Raw genomic sequence first — 15,822 nt, 5'->3', positions numbered from 1 at the left:
AGGAAAGACCAGTGAGCATGAACTGGGAACTGAGGCCGGCAGGTGTGAAATTAATTGAGGGTCACTGCAGTGGGAATGGTGTGACAAGCAAGGGAAAATCTAGCACTCTGGGGCCTCACAGAAACCAAGGGAGGGATTGTTCCCCAGATACCAGGCTGCATAGATTGGGGAAGCTGGGAACCAGTAGTCTGACTGAAAATTGGCTCCCTGCCACCACTGGTAGGGCTTCCTTGTGCGTCCATTCTGGCCGCTCAGTACATACATTTACACACGCCTGTGCCTGTTTTCACAGGAAATCGAGGACTGTTTTGGGCTTTCAAATTTACAAATGTGTATTGGATCCACGTGTTGTTCTGCAACTTGGCATATGCAGACATGAGACTGTTTTTGGAATGTATTAACAGAGCCTGGTGTGTCCGTTTGGACTTCCATCATTTTTACCTACTGGATGCATGGGTCACACTGCATTCCTGCATCCCCTGACCAATGGGAGTACAGGGTATTCCCAGATTGTTCCCTTCACCAGCTTCCCTGTGTGCATGTGTGTGTGTGTGTGTGTGTGTGTGTCGTCGCGCACTACACATACCAGCTTTTCTCCAGATGATGTGCCCAGCCCTCACTGAACTTACTCCGAGTTTGTTTCCCGGCCTGAGAAAGGCGGCAGCAGTGGTAACCTAAACCTAGGACTGTCACGAGGATGAGTTAATATTTATCTACAGTGCTTAGAAGACAGCCAGCACACAGGGAAATTTCTAGAGTTGGCACTCCGCTCATTCTGTCAAAGCACTCTCCCCAGTGGCTGAACTCCACCTACACCAGAGGGGAAGTGAAAGACACCATTTTGTTCACAACCTCTTCCACCCATGGAACGGTAAAGTTATTTCATTGTTGTAAACCTGGTGTGTGAACAATGATTTGTGAGTTAATTTGTATCTGCAGGATCAGTGATGGTGAGCACCTCTTGGGGTGTCACTGACCACAGGAATTCCCGCTACTTTGCATTTACTGGTGGGCAGTAGAATAGGGTCTGAGAGAGGTGGACAAACAACAGGTTGACATTAAAGTGCCCTGGGCACACATCCACATGCTGCTTTGGTTACCTACGGTACATCAAGTGGTAGAGAGAGATCCCACTCAGATGGCAAATCACAGAACACTCGCTCTCTGGCCCTTCATGGGGAAAAAAGCGGAAGGACCACTGATCGCTGACTGTGGGCCTCCTCGCCTGCTTTCCTATCTGGCCTGCTGTCTTCCTGGGCAAGAGGGGCTTGCAAATCCTTTCTGGACTGGGCGCTCCACATCGATCATTGCACTGAATCCTCACAGGCTCCTGATCTAGGCGCTGTTGTGTCCCTGGTTTTACAGATGGAACACCAAGGCTCGGAGGCGAGGCTCTGGATGGGAAAGGAGGCTCGCGGCCAGGGGCAGCAGGAGAGGAAGAGGCGGGAAGAGAACACCCACAGCCAGGCTCCAGCACCCAAAGTGGCTTGTCAAGAAGCTGTCCAACGTGGGCTCCTCAGCAGTCCAAGCGCCCTCGCCCCTATTGGCGAGGGTCCAGAGGGACGAGCCAACAAACAACGCTCTGGTTGGCCGGGGCCGGACCAATGAGAAGGCTGAGCGTGGGTATCCAAGGCGCGGGAAGCCGAGCGGTATTTGAGGCGGTCGCGTGCGTCACCTGTGGTGACGGACTTCCGGAAAGCCTAACTGCTCCCGCCGTGGCTCTGGTGACCATCTCTCCTCAAACCTGGCTGATCAGACTGGCGACATGAGTTCCGCCGACGAGGCTTCTGTTCATGGGGACAGTTTTAGCCAGGAGGGTGGGAAGCCCGCAGGCGTCCGTCCTGAAGGTCGTGGGGCCCCAAGAGGTCGGGGTCGGGGCCGGAGCCGGGGCCGGGGTCGGGGTCGGGGCCGGGGCCGGGGCCGGGGCCGGGCCAGGGGCCAGGGCCTTGAGTTGGGGCCGCCGCGGAGCGGGGAGGGCGAGGGCGGCCGCCCAGACCCCGAGGCCTATGAGCTGGAGTTGGAGGCCCCGTGGGACGAGGAAGAGGAGGGAGGGGCGGTGTTTAGGGGCCGCCAAGGCAGGCCTGGCTCCTCTGCTGACGAGAAGGGGGATGCTCTGGACTTGGTGCCCCACCTCGCTCTGGAGTCTGCGGCCATCGTGCAGGAGCTGATGGGCCGGGAGCCCCGGGGCACCCGCAGATACCCGTCCCCGGAAAGCTTCGCCACCGAACTGTCTGCCATTTGGGCGAACGCAGAGGCAGGCTTCAGCGCGAGAGGCGCGCTGGCCCCCAGCTGCGTGGAAGCACAGCAGGCCTCTGCCACCCCTCTGAGCCACCCCAGTGGGCCCGAGGGGGGCCGGGCCTGGGGGAAGGCCAAGAGAGGCACCAAAAGTAGGATGACGGGCAGCGGGGAAGGCCAGCGGCCCTCTTCCGACTCCGAGTCTTCAGATGAGTCCAGTGAGATACAGCCGATGAGGGTGGCATTTGCCCCAAAGGAGGAGGCCAGGCCTGGTCCAGCAGCCCCAGGGAACCTGGAGGCCCCACTGGACACTCGAGTGTGAGCGTTCGTAGCAGGGAGATTTTCCTTCACATGCCTGGCCCTCTGCCTACCTCCACTCCCAGAGGACTCAACTCAGCCTCAGCAGAGCTGGAAGCTGGCTCCTCCAAGAAAATGCAAAGTGTGCTCTGGAGCAAGGGAGGGAGCAGGCCCCGCTTCCCAGGAGCTCCTGCTGCTGCTGCTGCTGCTGTTGCTGCTGGGGCCCTGCCCAAGGCCACTCCTAAGAAGAAGGTCTTCCAGGAGAAGAAATCCCTGGGGGGTGGCTCAAAAGTTAGCCTGGGCAGGGCCTTCCCTTCATGGGGGCAGAGACTCAAGTCAACTCCCCTGGAACCAGCCACGTTCCCCACAATCTTGGGGGTTCCACTGCTTGGGAGATCCAAGAGGTATTCCTTGCTGCCCCTGGGGACCAAACAGTCCAAACACAGTGGCACTGGGAAGAGGTCTATAGCCCAGAAGACACAGGAGTTCCAGCCTGTTGCCAGGGAAGATTATGACCCAAGTAGAGATGCAGTCCCTCTGGCCCAAGTGAGTAGGCCTTCCTCGTCTTCCTCCTCCTGTCACTCCACTCTTCTCCTCTAGCAGGCCACACTTCTTTGCCCTTGCTCCCTGGGCCCCTTGCTCAGGGGTTGTCCATGGGCGCCCACTGTCATGGGGATGCCATATTCGGGGTCTCTGAGGTCGGGGCAGAAGTCAAGAAAATACCTGGTAAAATACCTGTGACTCCTTGGTCACACCTTGTGCATTTCCTGCCTCCTTCCCAGACAGGGGCTGGGACGGGAAAAAGGTATGGCCACTGCCTCGGTCAGCCCCACCCCCACTTACAGTTTGGGCTGCATGGATTGGTGCTTAGTCCCATCTGCCTCCAGTTTCCTCCCTCCCAGCTCTTCCCCCAGAGGTGCCTGACCTTTCTCAATGCTCCCATGCTCCTCCCTGACTCAGCTCTACCTCCGGGCTTGGGGCTGATTGAGGGAGACACTGCTGACGATGGGACCATTTGAACTCCCCCACCACACCCCAGCCCCTATACACACATCATCACCCTCAACAAGCATGCCTGTTAACCTGACCCAGTGAGATATTTCTGTGTCAGCTTCCAACACAGAGGCCAGGGTCACCTGGTCTTGGCATGCATCATGGAGAATTTGGTAGTGGTGACCCCAGCACCAACATCCCCCAACCTGCAGGAAGCTCCCAGCTCTTGGAGCTGAGCCAGGGAGGCCTCACTCCAAGAGGCCCTGCCCCTACTGGTGAGTCTTGTGTGTTTGACAGCAGGGGGCGTGGGTGTGGGAGGGGAAACTGGCTGACGCTTGCTGCCAGTCCCTGCCTTTTGGCAGAGCAAGGCCTTTTCCTGTTGAGCCCTGTTCAGCCATGCAACTCCTCCCAGGGGCTGGCTGTGACTGCAGCTCTGCTAGTGTCCAACCCAGAGCCACAGTGCTAGGGGTGCACAGTGACAGCTGGGGCTGACACTGGGCAGCAGGGAAGGCAGGCCCAGAGAGACGGGTGGAGCTGCGGAGCAGAGCAGGTGCAACTTGCTGCCCACAGAGGGGGATGCTGCCTCACTTGAGACCCAGCCAGGCCCTCTCCACTTGACACCTTGGCTGGGGAGCTGGATTTTGTGTTCTCTTTCAGGTGACCAGGAACCAGCCATTCATCACCTGTTTCCAGAGAGGCAGCAGCAAGCACCTGGAGCACAGGGCTGTCCCCGGGTACTGCTTTCTCTGGCTCCTAGAAATGCCAGCCCCAGCTAGATGGTGGGCTCTGTGTCCAGGTTAAGCTGACTTAGGTGCAGACTCACATCCCACACGTCAGAGGGGGGAGGGGGGCTCCTCCTTTCCACTGAGGATTCTCTCTGCCTGTGTTGCCACCTGGTTCTGGGATATGGGGGGGACATGGGGAGTGGGGAGCGAGTGGGAGGATGAGGAAGGAGGTGGCCAGAATATTGCTCCTCATATTTCTTTCTCCGGTGTGTGTTGGCTTAGTGTGTGGTTCTACAGAAAGAGAGAGATGACCTCAAAGAGCAACTAGGTGTGAGGAGCCCTGGACTGGGGCAGGGGTGGGAGCAGGGCTGTGTGGGGCCGAGCAGAGTAGAGCAGAGGCAGACCTAGGTGTCTGGGGTGCAGGTGCTTGGGGCGGGGTGGGCCTGCAGGTGCAGGCAGTACCATGTGGAGGGACTTTCCTGCGGCTGGCCCAGGAGCCTTCTGTGTATTGACGGCTGGGGCTGTGAACAAAGAGCAGTGCACTGTCTGAACTGCATGGACTCTGCCATTGAGTCCCAGAAGCCTCCTCCTCTCGGGACTTTACAGAAACCTCCTTTATTTTCCCTTTAAGGGCTGATGGCTGTGACTTGTTGCGTGTTTGTTGTCCTGTGTGCTTGCTTGCCTGTTTGTTTTTGACACATTTCTCAATGGCGGTTCTGCCATGGCCCAGCGTCCACACCCTACTAGTACACGTTGTTCCCTTGTAGAAGACATTTCCACGTTGAGTTCCAGTGGTAGGCGAGTGAATCGGTTTCAGGGCTGTTTGGACAGGGGCTGGAGGTGTGTCAGGCTGCAGGGATGATGCTTTCTGACAGGGCAGTGGGGAGGGGGGCAGGGGGACTGTGTCCTGTACCCTTGTTTCTGGAGTGCCCATTTATGCCTCTCTTTCAGAGTCATGCAGTCCCTTGCGGATAAGTTCCAGGCCCTTGCAAGTGAGTGTAAGGTTTATTATATCCTTTTCCCACAGTTCTGGTTGTCTGGGAGTGCTTTGGGCTGGCCCTGGTCAGGGCCATTCCCTGACTGTACTCTGCTTAACAGGTTACAGCCAGCATCTTCGGACAAGGTGAGCAGAGCCTGTGCTGTGTCTACAAGCCCGGGGAGCTGGGGAGCAGCAGCCAAACTGGTTCCCTGTGGTTTTTCTTCAGCTAGTGATGAAGTGCAGGTTTCTATGCACACATTTTGTGCTGCACGTATGTGTGGTTTTCTGAGATCCCTTGTGATCATGGGAGTTTTGAGTGCCCTAAGTTCCCTCTGTCTCCATGTTTTCATCCTAAATTTTCAGCAGTCTTGAATGACTCAAACATAATCTTTTCCTGGAAGTGGTGGCAGAGAGTCTGGCTTTTATTGTTTTCAAGAACTATTTGCCTGTTTTTCTTCCCAGGGTGAATTCTGAGTGAGAGGCATCGGTCCTTCAGCTTGCCCTCAGAAAGACCAGAATGGATGAATACAATTCTTTAAGATGTGTCTACTCTGCCCTCTTAGGAAACAAACCAGAGTCTCACACCAAGCGTATTGACTGCCCTATGCAGGACTGCCACTGAGTTAGGTAGGGCACAGGGTGAGGATAAGGAAGAAGACCGCAATTATTTGCAACCATTTTAAACTTGGCTTTTCCTTGGTTCAACATTTCCTTGGTTGCTGTAATGTAGACTGTTTTCCACATATCTGACAATGATGATTTTGATCATTTTTTCCTTGATTTTTGATGTTTCTCTGGAGTTTCTCAGAGCTACCTGCTTTACCGTGTATGCTGACTTGCTCATGTCAGCTTAGTTTTTGTTTGTTTGGTTGGTTTGGTTTTGGTTTTGGTACTGTTGATTGAACTGAGAGGTGGCTGACCACTAAGCCACCTCCCAGGCCTTTTTAATTTTTCTTATTTTGGAACAGGGTCTCACTAAGTTGCTTAGGTCCTTGCTACATTGCTGAGGCTGGCTTTGAATTTGTGATCCTCCTGCCTGAACTCCCAAGGGGCTGGGATTACAGGCATGCCCTGCTACCACTAGCTTGCCAGAGGAGTTTTTTAAATGTAGATAAATAAATTCATTGCAGAAAGCAAAGTCTTTCCCAAATGGTGGAACTATATTTGGTATACATATACCTAAATAAATAAATAATAATTAAATAAATAAAATCAGAAGAATGAAGCCCAAATCTCAACATTGTACCTTATATGAAACTATAAAACATTAACTTATAAGAATCATGGGTTGAAATGTAAAATATAAAACTATGGAGATTTTGAGAAGAAAAATCACTGTGACCCGAGTTTACATGAATAATTCTTAGAAATAATAACCAAATGGTTGTTCTATAGAAACTCTAAGAAAATTATTAAATTGAATTTCCTCAAAAGTGAAAACTGTTTCTCTCAGAAAGATCCTACAAGGGAATGGAAAGACAAACACAGAATGGGGGAAGGTGTTTGTAAGTAAAAGCTTTACCCAGGATATATAGCCTGCACAAAGAACTCTTAAGTTCCACAATAAGAAGAAAAAAGCTACTCAATTAAATATTGAGCAAGAGCCACATACAGACATTTCAACAAGATAACATACTGATGGTAAGAAGCACCTTAAAGTATAGTCAACTTCATTATATATTAGGAAAATGCAAATTAAAACCAAAATGCATTATTACCGTGCTCCTGTTAGAACAACTAAAATGAAAAATAGTGCTCCAGTACCAAGTGATGATTAGATTGCAAACAAAAACAAAACAAAACAAAACAAAACAAAAAACCCAAAGTCGGAAACTCACATGTTTTGATGTTGGGAATGCAGGATGGTACATCCACTCTGGAAAACACCTTCCACTTCTTATAAAGTTAAAACACATTTTGTCATAAAACCCAGCAATCTCACTCCTCAAGACTTGACCAACACACCTGTTCACACAAAAACTTGTGCATGCATGTTGGTAGCAACTTGATTCATAATCAACCAAAACTAAATGCAACCAACCAATGAATAAATAAAAGCCATGCATCCGTACAACAGGGCACTATTTAACAAAAGAACGGAAGGAACTGTTGATACATGCAATAACAGGGATGAATTGCAAGTGCATTATTGCTATGTGAGAGAAGTCTGTACGAAATGGTAACATACTATGTACTTAGGTTTGTATAGCATTCTACAAAAGGCCAAAACTACAGGGACAGAAAACAGATCACTGGTTGTCAAAGGATCTGGATAAATGAGATGGTTTAAAGACATGGGGTCAGAATGAAGGAGGTTTTTGTGATGGTGGAACCACTGTGAGTCTCCATCATTGTGGTCACTACAAGAACCAACCCACGTGTTAAAAATCTCGGTACGGACAACACAAACAAGTTAGTTTTACTGTATAATAATTTGCAATATATAACATCGAAAATTATAAAGATGAAGGACACATAAGTGTTTGAGAATCAAAATGACCGAGAAAAAAGGCACCAGCCTTCTCAAAAGTGATATTGGCAGGTCAAAAACAGTGGAGCAACATACACTTCACAATATGCGAGAAAGTTATTCTCCAGCTAAAATTATATGCCAAGCTCCAATTAAAGGTAATTTCTGTTCAGGCAGTGTCCCAAAAGAAATTGTGTCCCACGTATCTCATCTCAGGAAGTTGCTGGAGGAGAGGGTCCATCAAAACCCTGGAGTAAACCAAGAACAGGTGGACTCCATAAAAAGGGGATAACAGTAGGGGTTTCACAAAGGAATATTCTAAGTCTAAGGCAAGACCTTTAGACTTCAATCAAGGTCGAAGCAGGGTCTAGAAGGTTGATCTCCAAGGACAGGAAAATGGAACAGATGAAGATTTGGAAAAGACTGTTGATGGGCCCATGAAAGAAATGTGAGCTCTAGCGGGGCAGGGTGCTCGCAATTCTTTCTCACATGGGAGGCTCCTGTAAAGATTGATTCAATGAAAGGGAAAAGGGAGAGAGAGGGGAGAGAGGAATTTGAGACACAGGGTGTGCAGGACCCAGCTAAGGAGGTTTCTTTTCTGTAAAGGGGAGTAGAGAAAAATGGGGTAGCTTGAAGGGACCACAAGAAGTCTATTCAGAATTAGACAAATACCATGCTTCTATGGTTGCAGGAAACCTCTAACCCAGTGAAAATCATTTACAACCAGGGCTGGAGGTCTTCTTGGGTTCACCTGAATGTTCTCGGGGCAATGGGTAACAAGGTCATCAGATGAGAAGGAAGGCGGTCCTTTGTGAGGAAGTGCCCCGTGTCCTCAGATATCTTCTTCTGTTAAACTTCTCATAACAAATCCTGCTAAAATAAAGACAAGTGTTCCTATTTACTGGGAAACATCACAGCTAGAGAAACAGGGCAAGCAAAAGAAAAAGATATTTGCATCATGGATAATCATCAAAGAATTTGGATATAAAATGCATGGAGAACTCCTACAGATAAACAAACCGCTGTCACTCCTCTTATCCCCACACTCTGGCCTCTAACCTGCTCCCAAGCAGTGACAGAGTATGGCCAGCATCCATTGCTGAGGGACGGAGCCACCTCTATCTGACACTACAGGCTGGGACTTGTTTCTAGAGATCTGCAGGTCTTGAATCCTGAGAGTTTACAGGATGGACCTTCCTTGCCTGGAAAGAGCTGGCTCCAGCAGCCTGAGTGATTCTCTGTTGGGATTAAACTATATCTGAGATTCCTATCCCACCCTCCCTTCTCTCTCCTTGTCTCTTATGGGCACCAGACCCTGCATGGAGCTCTGATGACTCTCCCTACTTCTCCTGCTCCTTCCCCTTGATCCTTCTTGACCCACAACCACCTTTCACATCCAGTCACACATTGACCTCTATACTTCTGAAGCATCTGAACTAAAAACAAATGCTTGCAAGAGTGGTCCAAGGAAAGGCAATAATCTCAGGTGTGTGTATTGCCTCACTCACCTCAGAAATGACAAGGGTTATACCATCCTCAGGGCTACCTGGGCCATGCAAAAATCTTCTAGTATGAGGTCACCTCCTTATTGCTCCTTGTTTTTAACCCTTGGTTACCTGGTGAGCATCCCAGGGGAGACTCTCACCCTAATGGGCATGATGATGAAGGACTGCTTGTTATGCAGGGACAAACTCCTCAGGGATGGTCAGCATTGTCTTGTAGCCCTGTGGAGACATGAGGAGGAATGAAGGGACATTAACCAAACATTTGAGGGCTGAGAGGAAGATCCAGAAGTCCACATGTGTGGCTCACAAGGAGCCCCTTCAATCCTACAAATGATATCATGCTTCTATGGTTGCAGGAAAGCTCCAACCCAGGAAAAATCATTAACAACAGAAGATCAGTAGACCAAACTGAGGAACCTCTGACCACAAAGATTTCTCAGCAAGAGATGCAGGATTCCAGGGTTGTTTACATTCTCAACCCACACAGGCCTGTGTGGTATGCAGGTTGGAGCTCTGCTTGGAAAACCTTGGGTGCTGAAATGAGGCGAGGAGATATAGGGATGGATATCCTTAAGGACATTGTTTCTAGAGATCTGCACCTTCTGAATCCTGAAAACTTGCAGGATGGACCTTCCTTGGCTGGGAAGAGCTGGCACCAGCCCTGTGATGGTAGATGCTAGTGTCCTCTCCCAGATAAACTCACAGTTGCCTCTCTCAGGGGCTGCCCCCAGCTCCATTCCTTGCACTCCCTGCTAATGTACAGTCTGATAAGCATGGAAGAGTTTTATACCCAGCAAGTTGCAAAGAATACTGAGTAGAACCAATGGAAGACAGGGAATAGTTCTGGAGTGGATTTTGGTGGTGCTGGATTAAGGGAGCAGAAATACAAGAATGGACAAGCAAGGTTTCCTGAGTGAGGGCGCATCCTCACATCATGGGATTGCAGACCCTGGCAGAGACTCCAGGAGATGGAGGAGATTCACTGCCAGGATGACCCTGAGAAGCTTTGAGAAAATGATGTAGTAAAGAGGAAGTGCTTGCCTTAGCAGAGGAGAGAATAAAAAATTCTGAGTGATGCACTCATGCGGCAGCAAATAGAAGATATAAGGCCAGTCAGCTGACCTGGGGGTTCTGTTCCACAGTAGGGCCCAGAGCACACGCCATTCACCAGGGCCATCAGGAGTGTTCTTGTGAGAGGAGCTGCAGGTCTGGTGTTTTCTCTCCTCTACAGACCAACAGGGATGGAGAAAGGAGAGTGACCTCAGGCCTATGCTCATTACCTCCATCTGTGCAATGACAGGACCTGGCACAAGAGAGGGTGCAGGGAGGCTCGCAGGCAAGTTCCATCAACCCAAGAAGTGGATGACACTGCAGGAGACAGTACTGAGAAACAAGGTGGTAATGATGTACTGTTCTCATATCTTGGTCCTTCCCTAAACACACTGACGACCATTTACTCAGGTGACAGTATCCTGGAGGGAAGGAGACAACCAGACATTTTAAGGATGATGGAAACAGGACCTGAGATGACCTTGATCCCAGTGGTACTATGAGGGTCCCTTTTGGACATGGGGCTTGAAAGGTCCTGGGGATATAGTCAGGATCTCAAGTGACTGAGATCAAAGGATCAACTCTGATCCTTTCTCCTGTCCTTGAGTGGATTGTTGTTAAGTAATAACACTTGACAATCAGAGCCAAAAATTCCACCTTGGGTCAGTGGTCTTCACCTGGTTGGTAATGTCTTGTGGAAACCATGAAACTGGCTCCCACCCCACCTCAAGTAATTAAGTCTAAACCAACATAGGTTCCTGGAGGAGTGGGGATGGGTTCACAAGAGATTTTGCCATTAGTAAAGAACTGGGGAATGCAGGGGAAGAGGCTGTAGGAGAGTTCCAGGGATAAAGAGAGTGGAGAAGGTTGTGAAAGTTCTAGGACTATCTGTATGGGACAGGGAAGGATGAAAGCAGTGGAAATGAGAGGGACATGGCAGGCACTGACTGGATGGATGGGTAATGTTTCTAAGATGGGTATTGTAGAGAGAACATTTCTCAGTACCTTTTGTTATCCTTGCTGGTGTGCTGAAATAGTCCAGCATGTCTTCAAAAGTCATTTTCAGGAGCCAGATTGGGGATTTTCCAGTCATTGCAGTAATTGTGGACATGGGTTACCATAGATGTGTATCAGATCCAATCTACCCTGCTGTGTAATATTCTCCAGAAGGGCAGGCTTCTTGGGTGCAGATCCAGGAACATCAGGCCTTTGACTTCCCCCAGTTGAGAGGCATTCACACACCCTAGCCCTCTATTGGCAATCAGTCAGTGTAGTATATATGAGAGCAAGTCAAGGAAAGACAGGTATGAGTAGGAAGCTAGTTCAGGCAGTTGTGAAATTAATTGAGGGCTGCAGCAATAGGAGTTGTGTGACAAGCAAGAAAAACTAGCACTTCAGGGCCCCACAGAAACAAAGGAAGGGATTGCTCCCCAGATACCATACTGGACAGATCACAGAAACTAGGAACCAGTAGTCTCAAGGAACATGTGACTGAAAATTGGCTCCCTACTACAACTGGTAGGGTTTTCTTGTGCGTCCATTCTTGGCACATTCTCTTATATACACCTATATGTGTTCTCACAGAAAACCGAGAACTGGGTTGGATTTTCAGATTTACAAAAGTGTATCCAAATCCATACATTGTTCTGCAACTCGGCCTATGTAGTCATGAGACTGTTTTCAAAACGTATTAAAAGAGCTTTGTATGTCCCTTTGGACTTCCTCATTTTCATCTACTGGATGAATGCATAGATCACTCTGCATTCCTGCATCCCCTGACCAATGGGAATCCAGAGCATTCCCAGATTGTTCCCTTCACCAACTTCCTTGTGCATGTGTCTTTGTGCACTACACATACTAGCATTTCTCCACATGATGTGCTCAACCCTTGCTCAACTTCTCCATTTGTTCCCTTTCCCTAGGAATGCAGCAATAGTAGTTACTTAAAACTAGGAATGTGCGAGGATGAGTTCATATTTATCTACCATGCTTAGAAGAGTGCCAGCACACAGGGAAATCACTAGAATTTGCATTTTTCTCATTCTTCCATATTAGCATCCCCAATGACTGCTCCTCCACAGTACACCCCAGAAGATGTCTAAAAGACTTTAGTTTATTCATAACCTCATATACCAGTTTTGTTGTTGTTGTTGTTGTAAACATGGTATGTGAAAATTGATTTGTATCTTCAGGATCAGTGATGGTATCTCTTGGGGTTTCATTGACAGTAGGGATTCTCACTCCTTTGCATTAACTCATAGGGTGAGTAGGAAAGCATCTAGGGGAGATGCACGAAAAACAGATTGTTAATATAGTTCCCCATGTACACATCCACACGCTGCTTTACCTATGGTAATTCAGTAATAGAGAGACCCTGTACAGACTGCAAATCACAAAACACCTTCTCTCTGCCTCCTTATGGGAAAAAAATACTAAAAGGATTGCTTATGACTGACTATGGACTTCCCCTTGCCCACTTTCCTATTGGGCCTGTCGTCCTCCTGGGCAACAGAGGCTTGCAAATCCTTTCTAAGTTAGCTGCTGCTCATCCATCAGTGCGTTGAATCCTCACAGGCCTCCATGTGTGGTGTTGTTTTGTCCCCCATTTTACAGATGGGACACTATGGCTTGGAGGTGAGGCCCTCATAGGATAAGAGGCTCCCTGCCCAACGTGGCAGGAAAAGGAGATCTGGGCAGAGCTTGCCCATACCTAGACTTTACCACCTAAATTGGCTTGTCAAGAGCTAATGTAACTAGGGCTTTGCAGCAGTCAAAGGACCCTCATCCCTATTGGGTAGGGCCTAGAGGGATGACCCAACAAGGGGCATGCTGGTTGGCAGGAGCAGACCAATGAGAAGGCCAAAGGCAGTCATCAAAGGCATGCACTGCCACCCGATGTTTGAGGTAATCTCGTGGGACACTTGTGGTGACTGAGTTCCCGAAGTCCCAACAGCTCCCATCCTGACTGTGGTGACCATCTCTCCTCAAAACTGGCTACTTGGATTGGCGACATGAGCTGTACTGTTGAGGTTTCCATTTGGGGAGATAGTTTTGTCCCAGACCGTGGGAAGTGCACCGGTGTTCGCCCAGAAGGCTGCAGAGGCCCTCAGAGACCTGGTCTGGGCCAGGGCCTAGAGTTGGGGCCAGTGTGTAGTGGGGAGGGCGAGGTGGCCTCCCAGACACTGAGGACTTTGAGTTCAACTTGGAGGCTGACTTGGAAGAGATGGAGGCAGGCAGGGTGGTGCTTTGCAGCTGTGAAGGCAGGCCCAACTCCCCTGCTGACAAGGAGGGGGATTTGGATGTCGTGCCCCCACTTACTATGGAGTTTGCAGTCGTCATACAGGAGCTGACTGACTGGGAGTCCGGTGGCGCCCACAAATACCTATTCCCTGACAGCTGTGCAGCAGAATTTTTCACCATTTGGGCTAATGCAGAGGTAGGTCTCAGCAGAAGAGGTGCGCTGGCCCTGAGCTCATCAGAAATGCAGCTAGACTCTGCTGCCCCTCTGTGCCATCTCAGTGGGCTTGAAGGAGGCTGGGCCTGGGGGAACCCACAGAAATGCACAAAAAGTGGGATAATGGTTAACAGGGAAGGCCAACAGCCTTCTTTTTCCCTGAATATTCAGATGTATTTAATGAGTTACAGCTGATGAAGGTGAGCATTTACCCCAAAGAAGGAGGCCAGGCAATGTCCAACATCTCCAAGGAGCCCGGAGATACAGCCAACAGCACTAGTGGGGGAATGTCCTTCACATGTGAGGCACTCTGACCTCTGCACCCAGTGGTCTCATTTCAGCCATGGAAAGGCAGGCCTTGGAAGATCCGGAAACCTGTCCCTCTGAGAAAATGCAAAGTGTGCTCTGGGGCAAGGGAGGGAGCAGACCTAGCTATCTAGGAGCTACTGCCTCTGCTGCTGCTTCAGGGGGCCTGCCCAGGGCTAGTACTAGGAAGAAGCCCATCCAGGAGAAGAAATCCCTAGGGTATGACTCTAAAGTTACTCTTGGCAGAACCTTCCCTTCATGGGGTCAGAGAATCAAGGCAGCTCCACTGGAACCAGCCACCTTTCCCCCAATCTCAGGTGTTCCCCTGCTTGGGATTTCCAAGAGGTATTCCTTGCTTCCCTTGGAACAAAAACAGGCCAAGCACAGTGGCACTGGGAAGAGATCTACAGCCAAGAAGACATGGGAGTCCCAGTCTGTGGTCTGTGAAGATAGTGGCATAAATAGAGATGCAGTCCCATAGGCCCAAGTGAGTAGGACTTTATCCTCCTCCTCCTCACTATACCATCCTTTGCCCTTGCTCCATCCACCCCTTGCTTAGGGGTTGCTGTTGGGAGCCCACTGTCACTAGGATGCCAAATCGGAAATTTTTGTTGTAGGAGCAAATATCAAGAAAGTACCTGGTAGGTGCCAGTCCTTGTTGCCTACACTGTGCATTTCCTACTTCCTCCCCAGAGGGGGGCTGGAATGGATAGCAGACCTGGCTGCTGGCTATTTCAGGTGACCCCTTACAGTATGGGCTCCACATCTTGGATGGTCAGTCCCATCTGCTTCCTGATTTCTCCCTCCCAGCTTCACCTGAGCTCTCATTGCCTTCCTTGCTTCTCCCAGACTCAGTTCTACCTCCTGGCCTGGGCTGTTTGAGGGATACAGTGCTGATGAGATGAGCCTTGGAATTCTTCCATTGATCCCTACCTCATCTCATCCCCTGTACACACATAATCATACTCAACAGGCATACCCCTAACCTGACTCAGTGAGAAATTCTGTGTTAGCTTTCAATGCACAGGCCAGAAACACCTTACCTGTTTATGCATACTGGAGAAATCAGCAGAAGTGACTCCAACACCAAAGTTGCCCAACCTCCAGAAAGCTCCCAGCTCTTGGACCAGAGCCAGGGAGACCTCATATTCAGAGCCCCTGCACATCTTTGGTGGGTCTTATGTGTTTAATAGAAGGGAAGAGGGAGGGGAAGGGAAACCTTTGGCTCTGTTACTTCTCAGGACTTGACCTTGTCCCCAGGCTTCCCTAACTACCCAAATAGTGCTCCCACAGATAACTATGTGTGGGTGTGACCAGCCTCAGGCATCTTGGTTCCCTGCATGGGTTTATGAGTTAGGGATGTTGTAGCTGTTCCCCAAACACAAGAACTGAAGTAGACTTTGGAAAAAAGCCTTTTCTATTGGGTCTTCTTCAGCCACGTGGCTGCTCCCAGGGCCTGGTTGTGGCTGCAGCTCTGCTAATGTCCAACCCAGAGTCACTGGATTAGAGGGCCACAGCTGTAACTGACCCTGGGGAGCAGGGAAGGCAGGCTCAGAGACAGGTGGAAATGCTGGGCAGAGTAAATGCAACTTGCTGCCAGCAGAGGGGGATGCTGCCTCACTTTAGACCCAGCCAGGGCCTTTCCATTTCCCAGGCAGGTTAGGGAGCTGGATTTTGTGTTCTCTTTCAAGTGAGTAGGAGTCAGCTGTGCATCATCCAGTTCCCGAAAGGCAGCAGCAGCCACCTGGAGCACAGGGCTGTCCCCAGGTAATGCTTTCTAAGGATCCTTGAAATTATAACCTCAACTG

The 15,822-nt window shown here is 49.9% G+C and overlaps 1 protein-coding gene across 1 annotated transcript; it reads left to right on the top strand.

The window, feature by feature from the left end:
* The first annotated feature begins 1,765 nt into the window (after window positions 1–1,765).
* On the top strand, window positions 1,766–5,377 carry LOC124971493 (uncharacterized protein CXorf49 homolog). The gene is given in 5 exon segments (XM_047535247.1): window positions 1,766–2,474; window positions 2,477–3,078; window positions 4,533–4,578; window positions 5,204–5,242; window positions 5,349–5,377. Coding segments are annotated over 5 exon segments (1,425 nt in total).
* The last annotated feature ends 10,445 nt before the right edge of the window (window positions 5,378–15,822 follow it).

The sequence above is a fragment of the Sciurus carolinensis genome, chromosome X (assembly GCF_902686445.1).
Source record: "Sciurus carolinensis chromosome X, mSciCar1.2, whole genome shotgun sequence".
Lineage (NCBI taxonomy): Eukaryota > Metazoa > Chordata > Mammalia > Rodentia > Sciuridae > Sciurus > Sciurus carolinensis.
The sequence above is the reverse complement of the archived record's forward strand: the minus strand, read 5'-3'. Positions and strand labels throughout refer to the sequence as shown.